This window comes from Saccostrea echinata, unplaced genomic scaffold, assembly GCF_033153115.1.
Source record: "Saccostrea echinata isolate AGI-Se365-2 ecotype Australia unplaced genomic scaffold, CSIRO_AGI_Sech_v1 ptg000057l, whole genome shotgun sequence".
Lineage (NCBI taxonomy): Eukaryota > Metazoa > Mollusca > Bivalvia > Ostreida > Ostreidae > Saccostrea > Saccostrea echinata.
In genome coordinates, this window is record NW_026889806.1 from 8,543,052 (window position 1) to 8,563,537 (window position 20,486).

Genomic DNA, 20,486 nt, shown 5'->3' on the forward strand with positions numbered 1-20,486 from the left:
TGCGAAAATGTGACCACAACCAAATGAGGACTTTAAACCAAAGCCAGTGTATTACATTTTCTAGTTTCTACAGATATTTTTTAAGCTTTCTTTTCCATTCCATTTTCTGTTTTTTTCTTTTCTCTTTTTCCCAATTCCTAGTACGAGTTCATTATTATTTTGAAATGCGCGGAACGAAATAAAACGATGTTTGGTGCTTCAGGTGCTAAATCATCTGGGTAAAGAAACTTTAATTGCATTTCTGATAGAGTTATATACATAATTTATCAAATCATGAATACTATAGTAAAGGATCAGGTAAAATTTGACTAATGTAGTTGACAATAAGCTAAACAGAAGGCACAATCTTTAGTCTTGAGTTTTGAAAAATATCCCACCCACGGAAATTACCCAGTCACATAGTATTCTTGTTACTTGCAGGTTCTCATTCGGAGCAACGCCAGTCACATCAGCAGGAACAGGTTTGTCTTTATTTGTGTTTCGAAATTGAAGGCATTGGCCATATTTTGTAGATTTTTAAGCAGCATGTGGGAAGTCCCTTATCTAAAAATAGAATGCAATTTATTGAATACAATTTATTGAATACATGTTTGTACATTTGTGAGCATTTTACTGATGGCAAATATAAGGATTTTACGAGTAGTCCCTTGTACACATGACCACAGTATCATGACCACTTCGTGTAAGTATGAACTAAAACTTGTTTGTTTCTAGCTACAATAATGTAGCCCTCTCCATTTTTTTGGGGGGGGAGGGGGGAGGGCTACAACTCCTTAGGATCTCCGTAATGGTGCAAGTGATTCACTCCCACACTGATTTAAATTCAGCTCAATTTCTCAGTCAGTGGCTGTTTTGTTAGCATATCTTACCTGAACTCATAAAATGTAGTTATGCAAGACATGAATTTATGCAAAAAAATACAGAACAGTCCATATATCGGTCATTTTTTGTGTATGTCAACATCACAACTTGAATTTATCCGCCATGTTTACTGACCTTGATCAATTTTATTTTGGAACTGTCACAACCAATGACAATTCGGGATCTAAGGGAGCGGATCTTTAAGGATTTCCCTTATTTTAAGCATAAATATCACTGTTTATGAAAAAAATATCACATTGAATAGTGATAGCAATCAACACAAACATTTATCAACACCGACATTTACTTTATCAAGTTATTCTGAATTTCAAAACCAAGTCTCAGTACAACATGCGAGAACTCTCATGGCTGCTGAGGAGAACAAGTGGTAAACACACAGATTTATTTTACTTGGTATTCGTGTATAAAGGGCTGTTGTTAATAGTGAATAAAAATTCTGTCTTATTGGAAGTAATTTGAATACAAAAACAATTTATTTTGCCTGCAGTTGCCTGTATCTAAAAAATATATTTGTACCATTACGGAGATGCAGTGGAATTGTAGCCCTCTCCTGAAAACATCAGATTTAAAAAAATTGGAGAGGGCTACATTATTGCAGCGAGTTTGTTTCACCAAAGCCAAAAAGCTTGTCTGAGCTTTTCTGTTTTTACTTTTTCATTAATAATATGTTGATGGTATTGAAACAAAATATGGAATCGAAATGATTTATCCCATTCTGTCCTCTGGAAGCTTAGTGATAATTATTTCCTGTTAATTTCACCCTTTCTATCATCAGAGATCACATGATAATTAAAGGGTTTGTAAGTAGAGAGTGAATACTTATTCAGATATAACTTACTAAGTATACCTTGTCAAACCACACCAGACATTTTGAGCGTCTAAGCTATGATGTTGGATGCTACTCAAATTACCATAACAGAGTTTGAAAAGTGCAAATTTTAACAATAAACATTTAATCTCCTTTTTATCTGCAATATCAAAGTGAGTTTATTATTTAGTGAATATTTGTTGTTCCAGTGAGAACATATTTAATTTGATTTGAACATATTTTATTATGTACTGAAACATAAATGGATTGGGCAGCAGGCATAGCCTTTAGATATAAGCCCTCTCCAGTCATGTTGAAATATTCTATACATCAATTTTCCAATAAATGTTGTAGCGATGCATTGCACTTAAAATTTATCTTATAAAAATAAAGTTAAAAAAACCTAGAAATTCTCACATACTTGTAAAAATGCAATCCAGTAGAGCAGCAATCTCAACAAAGACTTCTGGATTTACTCCTCTGTGTATCAGTTACAGTAGTTCATTGTACAGGTGATGCATTTGAGTTTGATATATTCATAGGTGGATTTACTTTTGGGACACCCTCTACACAGGCTAGCCAAAATGTGACATTTGGTGGTACTGGACAGACCCCCGCCACCAGCGGAACCACACCTTTCAACTTTGGAAGCACTCCATCATCCACAGGTCGGTCAGTGTTATCATTATCACTAGACACATGTCTGGAAAGTCAGTTAGAGGAATAGTGTTTAAAGAGTCAAAAGTATAACAATGTTATGGTTATATTTTCCAGTCAGACCCAACAACTACATTAACTGTCTGTTTTTATCTACACTGCTATTGGGCGAGATTCAGGTTTAGACCCCTGGTCTCTGTCTTTGCTTTAGCCATTCAAACACTATTTGCTTGGAACTTCTAAGGAGTAAGGTTCATCGTAGACCAGTGCCATTTTTTTTTACTTTGTCACAGGATGTGATTCCAAATCAGGAGAGACATAGTCTCTGATGCTAACACTACTGTTTACAGGAATATTGTGACCTTTTTGTGTAATTTGGGTCACAGTAAGGTTTTATTTACGACATCTGTTAACTTGGAACCTGAATACTTTGTAGGTGGCTTTAAGTTGGGAGGAACAACACCAGCCTTCCCTTCTACAAAAACAACCACACCCTCAACAGCAGGTAAGTCAGAGTCAGGGTTAGGGTTAACCCTAACCCTAACCACACCCTCAACAGCAGGTCAGTCAGAGTCAGGGTTAGGGTTAACCCTAACCCTAACCACACCCTCAACAGCAGGTAAGTCACAGTCAGACCAGGGATTTATCTAGCTATTTTATTTGACTACCCTTTTTTACATAATAGGGGAAAGTATTTTGAGTAATAGCTCAGTATTTAGCACTGGAGGTCTGAATTTACTATTGGAGCCCCCCCCCCCCCTTTCCCTGGAAATTTTCAGAAAAAATGTTACAAAAATCTGCATTTTGCAAGCTATTCTGGGTGTCATTTCTAGAAATAAATGTATTTGAAATGTTAATTAGGAAATTTTTCATCACAAAAAGGAGAATTTTGACATTTTTTCCAAAAGGGACAGTTATCATTTACTGGTAGTCAAAATAGTTGATAAAGCCCTGCAGATTGAAGAAAGATTTTGTTTTCAACAACTGAATACTATTGTTGAGATTTTGTCCATCAATTTTCAGTTTGACTTGTAACTTTTTTAGTTCATATTGACAGACATGGAAGGAGCTGTGTTTATATATCTATTTTTGGTTTGAGGTTTTACATTGGGAGGAGCAACAACACAGCCTGCAGGGTTTAAACTGGGAGCAGCTGCTACTTCCACCCCTGCATTTCCTGGATCCACCACCACTGCTAGCACGGCTCCTACAGTGGGCTTTGCTCTACCTATACCCAGTACATCAGCCGGATTGGGAGGGGGACTTACTGGGGGGATACGACCTACACTCACCAGTACATCATCCACTGCTGGAGGATTCCCAAGCTTCAGCAATCCCTCGTTGACCAAACCCACAGGTAATTACTAGTACTAACCCACAGGTAATGACTAGGACTAACCCACAGGTAATTACAAGTACTAACCCACAGGTAATGACTAGGACTAACCCACAGGTAATTACAAGTACTAACCCACAGGTAATAACTAGGACTAACCCACTGGTAATTACAAGTGCTAACCCACAGATAATTACAAGGACTAACTCACAGGTTATGACTAGTAATAACCCACAGATAATGACTAGTAATAACCCACAGGTAATGACTAGTAATAACCCACAAGTTATGACTAGTAATAACCCACAGGTAATGACTAGTAATAACCCACAGGTAATTACTTGTACTAACCCACAGGTAATTACTTGACTAACCCACTGGTAATTACTTGACTAACCCACTGGTAATTACTTGTAGAAACCCACAAATAATTACTTGTACTAACCCACTGGTAATTACTTATATTACTGATTTCAACAATAACATTCCCACAGGTTATTAATGGTCAAACCCTTGGTTATTGTCAACCCAAAGGAAATTACTGCAGTCAAATCTATAGGTAGTTACTTATTTCATATCACAGATAAATACTGGAATTGGGTTAATACTGATTTCAAAATCACATTAAATAACTGGATCATACCAACAGGTAATTCCTGGTATCAAGTATGCTATTTTATTTTAATCCAACCCTTGCTGGACACAAGTAATTCATCTATGTTTCCATATTTGATCATCTGCAAGATATCTGTAAATGCTATGAAAAGGTTTTGTCAAACTTATGGAAATATTTCATTATGGATAAAATTAAATGATTCGATATGCATAATTTGTATATACAATGGGAAAAAATTCTTAATGAACATGCTTCCCTAACACTTTAGGTCAGTAGATGATCAGGAATAGTTTACACCTCATATTTCTTTTCTCTGCATTATACATGTAGGTTTACTAGGAGCCACCACCGCCACAGGCAGTATATTTGGGACCCCGGCTACCACATCACAGACTGTGGGCTTAGGAGGGGTGGATCCAAAAACTTCAACAGCTACATCTGGTAAAAATACTCTCTCCATCCATAGTATAATTATGTAGTTCAAAGTATCATATATATAGATTCTGTTTATTGTGCCAAGTAAAAAATGTCAAATGAATAAAAATGACTTAAGGAAGCAATGCTGATTTAATTTACAGTTAAGGAGTTTTTATTGCAGTTTAAAATTAAATAGTATATGTGCTTGAAAATTTGTGGGTTTTTTTTTCATTTCAGGTGGATTAACAGTAGACCCTAAAGCAGGGTATGTTTTTATAACCTGTGCTGATATTTGTTCTTTTTTTGTTATAACCTGTGCTGATATTTGTTCTTTTTTTAAACAGCTTGTAAGTGCCCTTATTGGCTTTGTGTCAGTCATCAAACTTATATGGCATAATCTTCTTATTAGCAAATGTTGGAATTTTAGTAACATCAGAAGTGTTAAGAAATGTATACTTTCATATTTCACAAATTAATCTTAAAATTGATCAGAAATTCTGGAATCTGTTAGAATCTGGAATACTGTCATAAATGAATGATATGATTTTGCAGAGATGGGAAAACTTTGAAGAAGAGTCAAATTCCTCCAGAAATTATGAAGACAGTAGAAGATTTCAAGTAAGTGAATTTTTCCTTATGGTACAAATCTGACATCAGTACTTTCAGTTCTGGTTCTTCATATGGGAAGAAAATGTTTTTCAGTACTTTCAGCACTTTGATTTTGGACTTATTTTCATAGGACTTATGTGAAGGAGGAGAAGACGGAACAGGAGGGGATTTCCCGGATGTCATCTAAACCGATGTACAAAGTCCAGCAGGACGTGGCGTCCCTCAAACAGCTCTTGTCTATCGTGTCTAACGGACTCCAGAGGAATGCGTGTGCTGTGGAGAAACTAAAGAGGGAAATGACTCAAGTAAGATTTATTCTTTGTTCAAGATTTCAAAGTCTAGACAAAGTTTATAGGGAATATCTCTAGACAATTGTGTCTAACAGATACCAGAGTAATGCATATGCTGTCCAGAAAACTTATTGTACTTCATAAGTCTTTTTTATCAAAATCCTAAAATATCTATTTCAGTAAAAATTATAAAATTACATCATGTGAGGTATTACAGAAGTTCAATAATTAGGATTTATTTAGTTGTATGCTACATGTACATTTAGCATGCATGATTAATAGTGTAATTGACTATGGAATTTGAAGCCAATTTGTGTAAGTTATATACTATTAACTTTCTGTGTTAAGGAACTGAAGAATGCAGAAATGGCACAAAGAACAAAGGACATCCCTGCTGGACTCCAGTATGAGAACACGGCTCCTACAGAGTAAGTATGGATAGTCCTATATAGTAAGTGTTGTGCTATATAGTAAGTGTTGTGGATATGGACTAGACTTACTAAAAGTCCTAGAATGTTTCTGTGGATGAAGAAGATTTACTTGTAGACCTAAAGTGTAGATGTTGATAATTGCTTTTTTTAGAAAAAATATTATAAGATGTATTCAAATGATTTTTTGTTTTGGTTCAAGAAAATAGGTATTTATAAATTAGTGCCAGTTAGTATTGACTATGACAACTAACTTGAATTTCTTTTCAAACAGATATTTCCAGCAACTGGTGGAGGATTTTGAGACCCAGATGTTGACCTACAGGCAGCAGATAGAGACCCTGGAGGGACATCTTCATTCTATCAGTCAACCCAGTATATTGTCACCTGAAGGTAAGGTAGATTCTATCAGTCAACCCAGTATACTGTCACTTGAAGGTAAAATAGATTCTAACAGTCAACCCACTTTGTCACCTGAAGGTAAGGTAGATTCTATCAACCCAGTATATTGTCACCTGAAGGTAAAGTAGATTCTATCAGCCAACCCAGTATACTGTCACCTGAAAGTAAAGTAGATTCTATCAGTCAACCCAGTATACTGTCACCTGAAGGTAAAGATAAAGTATTTGTTTGGTAATATTTTGTTCAGAATTGTCCCTAAGAACTGAAAAAGCCGGGGACATTTAAAAAGTAGAAAGGGGTTTTAGGCTTCCTCTCCTAACAGAGGGTTGAGGGGGAATGCCAGAATAACCGGGGGTTTACATCATTATAGGCGGGGAAATTCCCAGGCCTCCGGGTCTTAAGGACAATTCTGCTGTTACCAAAAATGTACACTCTTTATACTGTTACCTGAGTGGACTGTTCAGTTGATGATTTATTTGTACAATGATCAAACTGTAAAGTTTATCTCTTAATATTTACATACGGAATATTTTCTCCTTTATTTCTTATGAAAACAGTGGTCTTTTATTAAATAGATTTCTTAAGAAATAAAGGAGATAATATTCTGGGGATGTAAATATTATAAAATATTTTGCAGTGTGCTTTCCATCAATGTAATATACAATGATTTACATATCAATGAAACAATATTTAACATATTTGAACCTACGGTTATAAGACTATTTATACAGACATAAATTTAAACAATAAAATGACCTTCTTTGATTGTATGACATTTTTGGTTGAAGCTGCAGAGTGTATAACAGAAAAAAATTACGCAACTCACTTTCTCAGTTGTGTATATTTTCTGTAACAGCTGGACCCATTAATTTCCATACCAACAATCAAAGAAAGCATTGTATTGTGTAAACCTACTGGCTACTGCCTCTTATTTTGAGAATGTAGTATTGGTTGGGTGCATGTATTTGTACACTTTTTTTGTCATGCATTATACAAGTGATCTTTTAGTTGTAAGGTTATTCATTCTTATTTTTAGAGCTGATTGATCTATTGAGAAAGCTACATGAAGCATTCATTGCTCTAGCAGCTCAGCTACATCAGGTCCATGAAGCGGTGAAGGTAAGGACACACAAATGTAATTGTTGGCTTCAGGAAGCAAACAAAACTGATTATTTGAAGAGTAAAGGTTAAGACACCTTGTTGAAATTGTAAGATTATGACAGGATAGGTAACTACCTATTTTAATTTCAACATTCACAAACATTTTACAGACCCAGAAGGAGCACTATTTAAACTACAGAAAAATATTCCTTCACGACACAAAAAACATTTTTGAACGAGAGAAGAAGCCAGTGAAAGCTAAGGTCGTCGTGGATCACTTTGGTCCTAGTCCTTTCTCTGGCCTCTCTAATGCTGCCGCTGTTGCCATGGCGTCTGCCCTAACAAAGTCTCAGCAGCCAGCCAGTGCCCCTCCCGTAGCGAGACTGGGGGCCCTAGGACAGACAACGGGAGGGTTTGGTTCTACAGGACTGTTTGGAGCTACTACTACCACAGCCCCCACATTTGGTAACTTCACGTTGTCTTCTTCCAAGTTTCTTTCAAGACAACAAAATAACTGCTTTTCTATCATAATATGTAATTGTCTATTCTTATATTTAATCATAGGCCCTTCACTAAGCAAAATATTGTCCTACATGTACATAACATAAACGTCTTATAACATATGTATTCCAGGATTCGGTTTAGGAGCCACAACTACAACAGCGGGATTTGGAGGTACAGATTTTTATTGGTTAATGTGTAGGATATATATCATATTGGGATTTAGTTTGTAGTGAAAAATCACTCAATTTGAAAACACTGTGCACAGGCCTAATAGTGTGTAAAAATATACTAATGATTTATCTTTTACACTTTCATTTAAATCAGTACTTTATATTTTGAGAGAGTGTTTCAGGGTTTATTTACTTATAATTCCAATCTTAATTTTATTTATTGATTTCCTGTGTTTTGATTGGACAAGAACAAATTCAAGAAAAGTTTACACATCGATAAATCTCTCAACCGGTACTACTATCTTGACCTACATGTAGCTTTTCTTGTAAAAAAAAAAAACAAAGAAACAAATCGTTACTTCTAGTCTGTTTTAGCTAAACAATTACAGAAACTTTAAATTAAATAAAAACAATACTGACAACATACAGGACTGACAGACGCCATGGGATTCTTATGTTTATGTCACTGTCAGATCATGAGTTAAATCTCTAATAGGATATTATCGTCATTCCTAATGCTAAGCAAATCAGCTGAGTTCTGGGTAGCTGGTAGGAAAGACAAACATACCTCAGACTCTTGCCTTATTGGCATCAAATTCATATTTCTACATCCTATATTCTGTCCCGTCTTTAAAAAAACCAGAGCAATTCAAGGGTGTCGTCGGTATGCTACTTTCATTTTAGAGCGTTTGTCGTTAATGTCAACATGGTCAAGGACGAATTCTTCTAAAGTCTACTTGTATTTACGATATTCGTTGACTTAAACAATATTTGAAGAGTTTTTGTAAGTTTGTTTTATGGAATGTTTTGACAATTTAAGTTAAACTTTATCGATGTTTATCTCGATCACGTTTCATTTCCACATAGCGACATAAAGTAATCCTACGCTGTATACCATGTATACAGAAATAACAGATTGTATGGAAGCTTCAAAGAGAAATAATTTTAAAACTTTGTAATTGGAATTATAAGAATTAAACATTCTTTTTATCTATATTGAAAATTTTATTGATGTGTAAACTCTTGACATTTTACTCACTTAACATAAAAGTGCTTCACACTTTTATTTAGTTTGTGAGTAAAATGTCAAGAGTTTACACATTGATAAAATTTTCAAAAAGAATGTTTAATCTTATACTTCATTCGTAGTTTTTTTATAATTATATTTTTTATATTAAAAAATGGTAGTCCTTTATAATGTTCAAATTAAAAAATATAACTCAGGCCAAAAGCTATGCTTACAAATATTAGCAATATTCTAAACTCTTTAATGATTTATACTACATGTATTTTGGCTGAAATATCTTACCTTTTCCTTTGTTGGAAGGGGGGAGAGATTGGTTTTTTTGTGTATGTCTGTAATAGCACTATTAAATATTTACATGACTGTATAATCACAAAGAGCCATTTTTTAATCATCTGCCTCTCTTTTGTCATCATTTATAATTACATGAAGCCTACATTGCCTGATTCAATCAGTATACAGTTACACACACCAATAGTTAATATTCTTATAATGAATTCTTAAGGAAGTGATTTTCATTCCATGTAGTTTAAAATATATTGTGAACTTTACGGATATGACCAATTATGTTTATAATGAACCAAGATTGTTTGTCCCTGGCACTTGGCTATAAGCATGTTTTACTGTAGATCTATACTGGGTTTTTTTTTTTTTCAAGTGTCTATCAGAGGTATTGATCTGTCTTAATTTTTCTGGAAAAGAAATGAAATATTCTCAAGATAGATTTCTTATTTTATGTGAGTACACTTAATATCCTGAAATGACACCTAGACATCAAATCGCAAGAATCTGCATTCCCGAGTGCTCTTGATCAAAACCTTTTACATGTATTTTAGCAATATAGAATAAAAGTGAGTTTATTTTCGGAGTGATGTTTCTCGCAAAATTAGGTGATAAAAAGGTCCTCGTTTATACTTAGGAATCTACAGTTTGTGTTGAGGTGATGAAAACCCAGATCTCAGGTGTCTGAAAAACATCAACATGACATTATTTTGCAATATCCAGCCTTAAATTTAATTTTTGACACTTTCATGTAATGACTAATTTGTAATGACCAGCAGTATAATCCAGCATGATCCAGCGTTACTGTTTTCAATTATAACTTGATAAAGAGTCCACCATTAGTGTTGCCTTATGACACATTTGTTTCATTTCTTCACAGGGTTTGGTTCCACCACCACCACCACCACTACAAGTTCAGGTTTCAGCTTCACTGGCTTGAACACCGCCACAGTTCGTCCATTAGGTTAGTGGTGGTAAGCAAATCTGTCCATCACTATGGCTCATCCCAAGCTTTCTTTGCTACGCAGCCTGTGATTGGGGCACTCTATCTAAACATCCTATTGGCTGTAATTCAGATATTGCATATGAATGGCTTAATATCTTGACTGATTTTCATTGGTTTAAATAAAACTGATCTTACATGTAATTGTGTTTCTAGCCTCTGGTTAAGGCAACTATACATAGAGCTTCATTTTAAAATACTAATTAATATTTTTTGTGTAGGTTTTTTTATGACCCCTTTATTTTGTTAGAGGAGTATATTTTTTGACTGCATTTTGAAAATTATAGAATTGAGTAAGCTAAAGCAATAAAGCAGGCTTCTTACTGTTCTCATTTATTTCAACAATATGAGAGAACATCATCAATATTCATTTCTCATGGTAAAAATCAAGAGAAATTGTTCAGGATTGCAGTCTTTCAATTTATTTCATTGTTACCAATAAATTTAAGTTAGCTATAGAAAATGATTATATGTATTAGGAAAGGATATACACGTATATACCGAAATGCAGGAGAAACGCAACAAGCAGTAATCTACAAATATTTGAATATTTATCTAATGATTCTCAAAAATGAATACAGTAAGGTAAAACTCAATTTAAAAACATCAGAGATTTGATAAAAATGTTAAATTATTATCTTTTAACTTTAGAAAGTAACACATGGCTGTTAAAATACCCCCACCCGGCCATTCAATTACAGCATGCAAGACTGCCATGCACAACAATTGCAGCTTGATTTCTACAATGCATTAGGCTCATTAATCTCGAGATCTGAGTGAAAGAAATATTCTTTGCCATTCTTAAATGCCAGTTTTTTTTTCAGATGATGAGGTTGAATTTTCTCTAGCCTAGCACAATGGAGTAACCCTTGGACTTCCAATCCAAGGACTTTCATTCATGCTAATGATACATAAGAGCCTCTTGAGGCATCAGGGCTCTCAATTCTCTATATTTGGGGCCGTTCAAAGGCCCCATTCCCAATTCAAAAAAGGTACCTTTTTTCCCAATTGAATGTGTTAATTTTCCCAATCTGTCACTTCCCCAAATATTAATGAACATTTAGTAAGATATGTAGTTACTAAACTTGTAATTCATTTTTCTCTATATTACAAAACCACCAGAAACTCAATATATCAGGAATATAATGTATAATGTCTAGTTATGATTTTCCCAAAATTCCTCAAAAGGTCCCTAATTTTCCCAATTTTTACGGCCCCAGCCCCAGTCCCAAAAAGTGGTGAGAGAGCCCTGGGCATGATGTAGTGTATATTTGCATCTGCAACCCTCCGTCACCTTTATTTTGAGATTTTCCAGCTAGAGCAATGGAAATGTGTACTTAAGTCATTTTCAGGAAGCCTTGGCATCGCTTAGAAAAGAAAGGAGAATTTATTTTTCTGAATATTGCTGCATTACTTCTGATGAACAGATACAAATCCTTAAAACCCCATATTATTGGCAAATGTTTTGTTAAACATGCAGTTTTTGGTTTCTGTTAAGCAGACTCAAACTTAACTTCCGGTAATGGTATGAAAATCATTCAACCGTTAAATTACGTTTACAAAGTTGAAGATGTCCTTACTTTTTAGATACAAAATTATATCCTATGTGTAAGATTTCCCCCTAAAATAAGATGTTGCGTTTCTTTTGCATTTCAGTATATATATAAATTTGCATTATACAGAAAAATAAAATGCTTATACTTTCAGATGTTATCTGTGTCCGAGAATGCATGCCTTTGCATAACACTGCTTTGAAACAATATTATACACACTGTAACTAGGGATGGTTCATTACATTCATTAATATTACTGTATGTACATAAATGCTTGTTGTAATTGATAACAATCAGAATCATTGTCCAAATAAAACTAGGGTGTATGGAATCACCTGGAGGAATGACTTTGGGGTTGTCCTAAAGTGGGCAAAATTCATAGGAAAAAATGGGAAAAATCATATCAGGCTTCATTACAGTATGTTGAAGAAACATTTAAGACTTCCCTGGCACAACTATTGTTTACGTCATGATAATGTGTCTTAAGGACAAGATTACTGTACTGCTAGAAAATGAAGTCTAGCAAAGATAACAATTTCTCTGGATATGACTGACACAGTATAATGCTGGTTGTGGTGTTTTTCATTTTAAAGATGAAGAAGAACATAAATAACCTGCTTATTTATTTTTACAATGTTTGCTATTTATATCTTTGATAAATCATAATGAAGAGATTCACTGTGCATGGGAAATAAAGATCAATTTATCTCTTTCATTTGACAGTAAATTTTCATATCAGAATTCGGATATTCAAGAAAAGTAAATATTAAGATTGATTTATTTCTCTAAGCAATAGGTTTCTCAGAGACTTACAGTCTTATTTTCTGTATCAGGTTTTGGGACCCCTACTACCACAACACCATCACTGTTCGGAACTCCTCAGACAGGACAAACCACTCCAGCATTTGGGTCTCCTCAGCTGTTTCCCTCTGGGGGAGGTGAACAACCGTTCCAGCTGAATAAGCCACCAGGAACCAAAAGGAACAAACGATAGATAACTTACTTTAAGAAACAAAGAATTTGTGTCAACTTTGTGTTACTGTGGTATTATATTGTTTTAAAGCTGAACAGTTTTGTGAAAAAAATGTTATTAATAAATGTAAATAGTTGTCAAAATCTTATTCAGACTATCATTTCCTTTATATTTATTATTATATTTCATATATTTTTTTGAATTTCTAAATTAGCAAAGGAATTCCTGATTTTTTTGCCCCGCCATAAAATGGTCAGGTTAAATAGTGTCATTACCTCTTTCTGGCAATTATTTTGTCATGGTTGGCTTTCTGAACTTTGGTGTGCTGATAATTAATCTATTTATTAGGTCACCTGAGTTTACTCAGGTGACCTATTGCTATCTGTTTTTGTCTGTTGGCGTGCGTCGTCCATTGTGTGTTAACATTTGAATATTTTCGGCTTCTTCTCTGGAACCAGCGAACCAATTTCAACCAAATTTGGTATATAGCATCTATGGGTGAAGGGGAGTAAAAATTTTGAAATTCATGACCCCTATCCCCTGGGGCCTGAGGGGTGGGGTAAAACCATCAAAATTATTGCAATCTTTAAAAATCTTCTTCTTTACTCTTGGTCATCAAGCAGTCAAACTGTTGGCATGATTATAATAAGCATTGAGCCCTCTACTAAAATTGTGAAATTTATGGCCCCAGGGTCAGAGGTTCTGGTGCTAAGGTGGGGCTCTGTTGAATATAGAGTGAAAATGCATTATTTCTTAAAAATCTTCTCCTCTGCTCCTGGTTATTAAGCAAACAAACAATATACATAGTTATGAGGAGGAGAGGTGCTTCTTTTAAAATTGTGAATTTCATGGCCCAAGGGTCAGGGGTTCTGGTGTTAGGATGGGGCTCTGTTGAATATATAGTGAAAATGCATTATTTCTTTAAAAATCTTCTTCTCTAATCCAGGGCAAACAAACTGAATGCATAGTTATGATGAGTAAGGGGTGCCTCTTCGTATATTGTAAATTTCATGCCCCCTGGGTCAGGGATTCTGGTGTTAGGGCGGGGCTCTAATGATTTACATTGTAAAAAATGCAATAATTCTTTGAAAATCTTCTCCTTTCCTCCTGGGTATTAAACTGATGAACTAAGAGTATAGTTATGAAAAGTAAGGGTGCCTCTTCCAAAATTGTGAATTTTATGTCCCCTGGGTCAGGGTTCTGGTGTTAGGGCAGGGCTCAGGGTAAAGTTGATACATGATACTCAGGTGACCTATGAGGCCCGTTGGCCTCTAGTATTGATGACTTACAGATCTGACTCTGGAAATTTCTAATTACTCACCGTTTTCCTTTTTGGGGGGATGAGGGGTTTATTATGAGATAATTTTTGGTATGCCAATTTATATTGCTGATGCAAGATTAGTTTGAGTTTTTATGCTCATGAAAGTTATTGCCCTTAGACTTAAAAAATTTCCTTGTTTTGTTTTCTGAACTTTTTGCTATGCTTGTGAATGATGAGCTGTTACTTGATATTGCACTTAAACGATGACAGATCAAGTTTGAGTTTCATGTTAAATGTCAGACACATTTAAGAGGAAGTTATTGGGACGGAGACGTCAAATAATTTGTAATTACTGTTTTCCTATCTTTTTTTTTTTAGTGCTTGTAGATGGTTAGCTGATTTTTAGCTCTACTGGTCAGAGACCAGAAGAGCTTATATGATAGTAAGGTGCCTGTCTATCTGTCGAACTGTGTGTCCATAAACAATTTTTCAAAATGCTACTCCTCCTATAGTTTTGGTCTGATTTCAATATATTTTGGCACACAAGTAGACTACACTAAGATACGTAATTCTATTTATTGATTTTTGATTTTGGTGAACGAAGTTGCTATGGTTACTAAAAATAGAAATTTCTGTGAAGTTCTTTTAAAATGCTGCACCTACAGTTTTGATCTGATTTCAATATAACTTGGCACACAAGTAGCCTACACTAAGATAATTCAGTTCATCTGTTTTTGATTTTGATGAACGAAGTTTCCATAGTCACTAAAAATGGAAAGAACTACGCACGCTAACTCTCGATTCCCGCCTACACTTTACACCCATTTAATTCAATACTAGTGTTAATCTGGCCATTAAAACTACTTTGAATGCAAAGGAGAGTTCAATGGTAATTGATTAATAATTTTAATACCAGTGTCAAATAATTAATTACTCTTAATTACATCTCTTTTTATAAGGGGGGTAGATGATGTTTTCCATTAAAATCAGGCTTTAAAACATCACCAGATTTTGAAATTTTCGTGGATATTGATAAATGTCCCTTGAATCTGTTAGTACGAATAACCCCTGTAAAATAAAACATATATGATTGATAAAGTACCCCCCCCCCCCCTCCGTGAAACAACAAAAGCTTTGGTATGAATTTGTTACATAAGGATTCTTAATACATGTAAAAAGGAATTGTTTCAGGGGGGGGGGGGGGGGGGGGGGGAGAGATGTTTTAAGAAATATTTTCCGTTTTCCATTGATTTCTATAGTGAAAAACACAAGTTTTACCAAAATTATAGAGTAATCTCTCTTTGTTTTCCCAAATAAGTTATGTTTTGTGAAAGTCCATATAAATATCTATATAAATATGAAAATTTATTCAAATCTGTAACTTTTGAAAATTGACCTGGAGGTAGGCAGGAGAACAATACTAGTTTTACCAAAATTATAGAGTTATCTCTCTTTGTTTTTCCAAATAAGTTATGTTTTGTGAAAATCCATATAAATATCTATATAAATATGAAAATTTATTCAAATCTGTTAACTTCTGAAAATTGACCTGGAGGTAGGCGGGAGAACAACACTATCATTCGCAGTTCTTTCTGTGAAATTCCTTTAAAACGCTACTCCTCCTCAGTTTTTGTCTGATTTTAATATAACTTGGCACACAAGTAGACTACACTAAGATACGTAATGCAGTGCATTGGTTTCTGATTTTGGAGAGTGGTATTGCCATGGTTACGAAAAATATGTTATTCTTTGAAATACTTTTAAAATGCTACTTCTCCTACAGTTGTAGTTTGATCTCAACAGTACTTGGCACACAAGTAGACTACCATAGATACATAATTTTTTTTGCATTGGATTTTAATTCTTTTGAGAGTTATTGCCATGGTTACTAAAAATAGACATTTCTGTGAAATACTTTCAAAATGCTACTTCTTTTACAGTTTTGGTCTGATTTCAATATAACTTCACACATAAAGAGATTTCAAATTCAGATAAATTATTCTTTATATATATATATATATTTTTTTTTTTGATTTCGAATAATGGTGTTGCCATGGTTACTAGAAAAAGAAATTTCTGTTAAATTTTTTAAAAAGGCTACTCCAACAGTTTATTTTTAGTCTGATTGCAATAAATCTTGCCACAAAAGGAGACTATACAAAGGATCATTATTCTATTTATTACTGTTGCATAGTTTCATGTACAAGTGCTTTTTTTCTATTCCGATGTTATAAGTACAAACTAGTAGAGCTACAGTTTCGTCAGTGACTTTTAGTTGGTTTGTGCACTAATCGATGACATATAAAGCTTGTTTCATTTTGGTGAACCCATTCTCACCAGAGTTCTGACCCTTGAAAATGTATTAACATTCACTATTTTCCTAGCCTTTTTCCTAGTGTTATTGCAGATAATAAGCTGATATATGTACGTTCATAATTCCGATCATTGTCAACTTCCCGTATGTAGTAGTATTCCACTATCACCTGCTTATGGTATTAATGTCCCCCAACTTTCTCGCTACTCATGAGCATGTTCTAGGTGAAATAATTTTTAATCGAGGCAGGTTACTGAGAGATAAGTTGACGTTACAGGGATTTCGACAACCTCTTTTAAAGTCAATATTTCGTAAATTCTATGGTCGTTATAATGACATCGTTAACAGATACAATGTAAAACATATTTTGGCTGACTCCATTTTATACCAACTGTAAGGCCTTTGTTTTTAAAATAAATTTGACTACGGAATGTTCCGTCTACTTCAGTACGTAGGGCTCACGGGTGTGATCGGTCAACAGGGGACGTCTTCTCCTCCAATGCACAATGTCGCACTGTGGAATTTCCGAAGGTCCGTGTTTATGCCCTGTTAACAGATTTGTATTGTTTGTAGTTTTGATATCGATCACTGTTATCTTCGCCTTTTTCATTTCATGAATTTTGACTTGCTTTCACCAGAGATATTGGTCGCCCGCGTGGCGCAGTGGTTAGAGCGTTTGCTCTAGAGTCGCGGAGTAAGAGGTTGATCCTTACGTCGCGGGTTCGAATCCCACTGCGGGATGTGGAGACCGGTCCTTCGGATGATAACCTATAAACCGAGATCCCGTGTCGCAGTAGGTGCTGGCACGAAAAAGATCCCTCACTGCTCAATGGCCTTAAGTGCCGAGTATAGGTCAAAATTTGCAGCCTTCCATCGGCAAGTGGTGGCGTCTCCATAGGAGTGAAAAATTCTCGAGAGGGCCGTTAAACAAAAAACATACAAACCAGAGATATTAACCCTGGACTTGAAATTGTTTTGGTCAGTACTGACTTTTTCCTCAGACATTACTTGATGAACAGTAATAAATAAAAGTCTATCAATTTGTACAAATTGTGCCCAATGAATAGTGTTTATTGGACACAAAGAATTTTTTTTTGACAACAACAAAAATGTCATAAGACGTAAATATTGTGGTCCTTTTTGCTTTGACATGGATCTAGAGAGAGAGAGAGGGGGTGGGGGGGGGGGAGTAATTAAAGAAGTAGTAAAGTAACCAAAAACGACCTAAAATCTCCACAAGAAATAACGGATCCCTATTAAAATGGCAGAGTCATATATATATATATATATATATATATATATATATATATATATATATATATATATATATATATATATATATATATATATATATATATATATATATATATATATATATATATATATATATATATATGATGGAAAGCGACTTGTCCTACCGAGATGTCCTATCCTCCCCGCGAAGTGTGGGATCCGGTTTGAAGATAATTATTTTTTATTTAGCTTGTTTAAATTTGAATTCCACTCTAGGTATGTTGTATTCATTTATCGTCTTAAATTAAGTTGATCACCTCTTTTGTTGATACTCATCCGATTAGTTCGAAATAATAAAAAAAAGATGATTGAATAAAGAAATGCGTTTTCGCAGAAAATGCATTTAAGCAATTTCTTGTAAGTCTTTAGTTATATCTAAAATGATCAGAAAAGTTGTAGGTTATGTCAATATGAGATGACATTTGAGGATTATTTTTGATCACATTCAAAGACAGGTTGCACTGCTTTCTCACGTTTTTAAATTTGTTGACGTATTGCTATTGGAAACAGGAAGTTTAAAATACTAGTAAGTTGGATTAAAGATTGACCCAAAAGATTTGGATGGATCAATATCATCATCTCTTCAGGAGATAAACATTATCAGAAGAATTAACTTATTTTTATGACTGGCGTGCGATGTATTTTACATAATTTTGTTGCTACAGTCTGCTCACATACTTTTTATTATTTCTTTATTCAATATATACTTATTGTGGATTATTTTGAGATCCACAAACAGTGTATTTAACAAGACGATAATAATGGCCTTTGTAACTGGGAGTATATATAAAGTCATTAAGACTTTTGACGCATTTAGCATAAAAACGTGTTTCTAATGTTTTTACACATGGGTTAATTGCATGAATATATTTCTTGTCGATTCCTTCAAGTATTAAAATTATTATTTGTCTCATACATAAAAATGTGATCAATTCGTTAAATTATTTCTGACATTTTTTATGCTATTTTCTTAAATAATAGTTAATCTTGCAAGATTTTCACTCAAGGTTAAATAGGACAGTTTGGTGAAACAGGTCATCCTGCTGTTATCTGATCGTTAACCTGTAGACACAAGTTGAATTTTCTTATTTTTCTGGGGGTAGGATGGCGTGTGGAGTCTATATTTTACTATCCTTTTCCACTGTTGGAATTTATCTATGCACAAAGTTTGCAGATTTCCATTTCTTCTTTGCAACAGATATTTGAATGTATTTTAGATAGAACAATGAAATAATTTTGCATTTCAAATGTTTACATTTAAAATGCTGGTGTAAAAAATAATCAGATTATATAGAACATAATTACTGAACTTTTAAATAATCAGTGTGACAAGTTCGGATAATTTTGTTAATTTCTTAATCACGAACTCTGCAGAAATGCTCCCAAAAAGGAAAGATATACGAATCACTGAGGAACAATCAATTCTATCTGCCCTTTTAGGTCTGTTTTTTTTCTAATTCCTCATTGATATTGATGTTTAAATGAATTATTTTAATACTGATACTGTTTTCCAAAGTGTTTATTTTCAGAAATATTGAAAAAAAATGTATAAAAAAGGAAATAATTAAATCAACCTTTTACTTCTGTCTGGGCACTTCTGAGAAAAAGCTAATATATAATCTCTGAATTTGTGATGAGGGTGATTAAAGGATATTTGAAAAAAGCCCAGGTCTTGGGTGTCTGAAAGACACATTATAACATAATTATGATACGTTAATTTGCATTATCCATTCTTAAATGATTGTGACACTTCTTTCTTGACATGATTTCATTTTTCAGATCTAGTGACCAGCATTATAATTTTCCTTTGCCTTTAACTTATTTATCTCATGATTTTAGTACCTTTTAAACACCAAAACAATAGCCATGTGTCACGTTGATATACAATAAAAATGAAGTCCACCATAAGAGTAGCATTTTCATACATTGAACATGATTGGATACTGCAATAATGTAGCCATCTTCGTTTCTATAGCCCCCCACCCCCGATTTTCAAGTGTGTTAAATAGTAATAGGGTGTACGACTTTCCTTCCGTACGTCCATTACACTCAGAGTACCCGTTTCTTATCCGCAACTCCTCCTATACCGCTCACAAAATCTCTTGTACATAGTGCCATTGTGCACCTCTAATTTTGCGTTTTAATCAAACAGATATTTGGGGTTTACCACAGCAAAACTTGGACCTAATCTTTCTTTCTATAACATGTAGGGGAACACGTCGCTCACCTGCAACTCCTCTAATACCACTAAATAACAATTTATAAAATTTCACAGAATCTTTATTACGTAGTGTCATTGTGACCTCTTTTTTATGTTCCGATCAGACAGATATTTGGGATTTCCCATTGCAAAACACGGACACTGCTATTATTTCTATGATAATGGGGGTGCCACCCTCTTATCCTAACTCCTTCTATACCACTGAATGAAATTTAATTTTTTTTTTTTTTTTTTTTTGGTAAAATTTAAAAGTCACTTTCACAGAATCTTTATTAGTAGTGCCATTGTGCATCTCCTATTTTAAGTTCTGGTCGGACAGATACAAGTATTTGTGGTATACCG

At 34.3% G+C, this 20,486-nt stretch overlaps 1 protein-coding gene across 4 annotated transcripts; it reads left to right on the forward strand.

Moving 5' to 3' along the window:
• Positions 1 to 165: 165 nt before the first annotated feature.
• LOC133174331 (nucleoporin p58/p45-like) lies at positions 166 to 13,081 on the forward strand. 4 transcript variants are annotated; one of them, XM_061309434.1, is made up of 16 exons: positions 166 to 218; positions 421 to 461; positions 2,233 to 2,358; positions 2,784 to 2,852; positions 3,447 to 3,704; positions 4,630 to 4,740; positions 4,954 to 4,981; positions 5,269 to 5,334; positions 5,456 to 5,630; positions 5,964 to 6,043; positions 6,318 to 6,436; positions 7,482 to 7,564; positions 7,717 to 8,011; positions 8,180 to 8,221; positions 10,407 to 10,490; positions 12,916 to 13,081. In XM_061309434.1, the coding sequence occupies exons 1-16, from the start codon at positions 187 to 189 to the stop codon at positions 13,074 to 13,076; spliced, it is 1,770 nt and encodes a 589-aa protein (XP_061165418.1). In that variant the 5' UTR covers positions 166 to 186; the 3' UTR covers positions 13,077 to 13,081. The 4 variants fall into 4 exon arrangements, with proteins under 4 accessions (XP_061165418.1, XP_061165421.1, XP_061165420.1 ...); XM_061309437.1 differs by having other exon boundaries at positions 168 to 218; positions 10,407 to 10,500; XM_061309436.1 differs by lacking the exon at positions 10,407 to 10,490 and having other exon boundaries at positions 168 to 218.
• Positions 13,082 to 20,486: the final 7,405 nt, after the last annotated feature.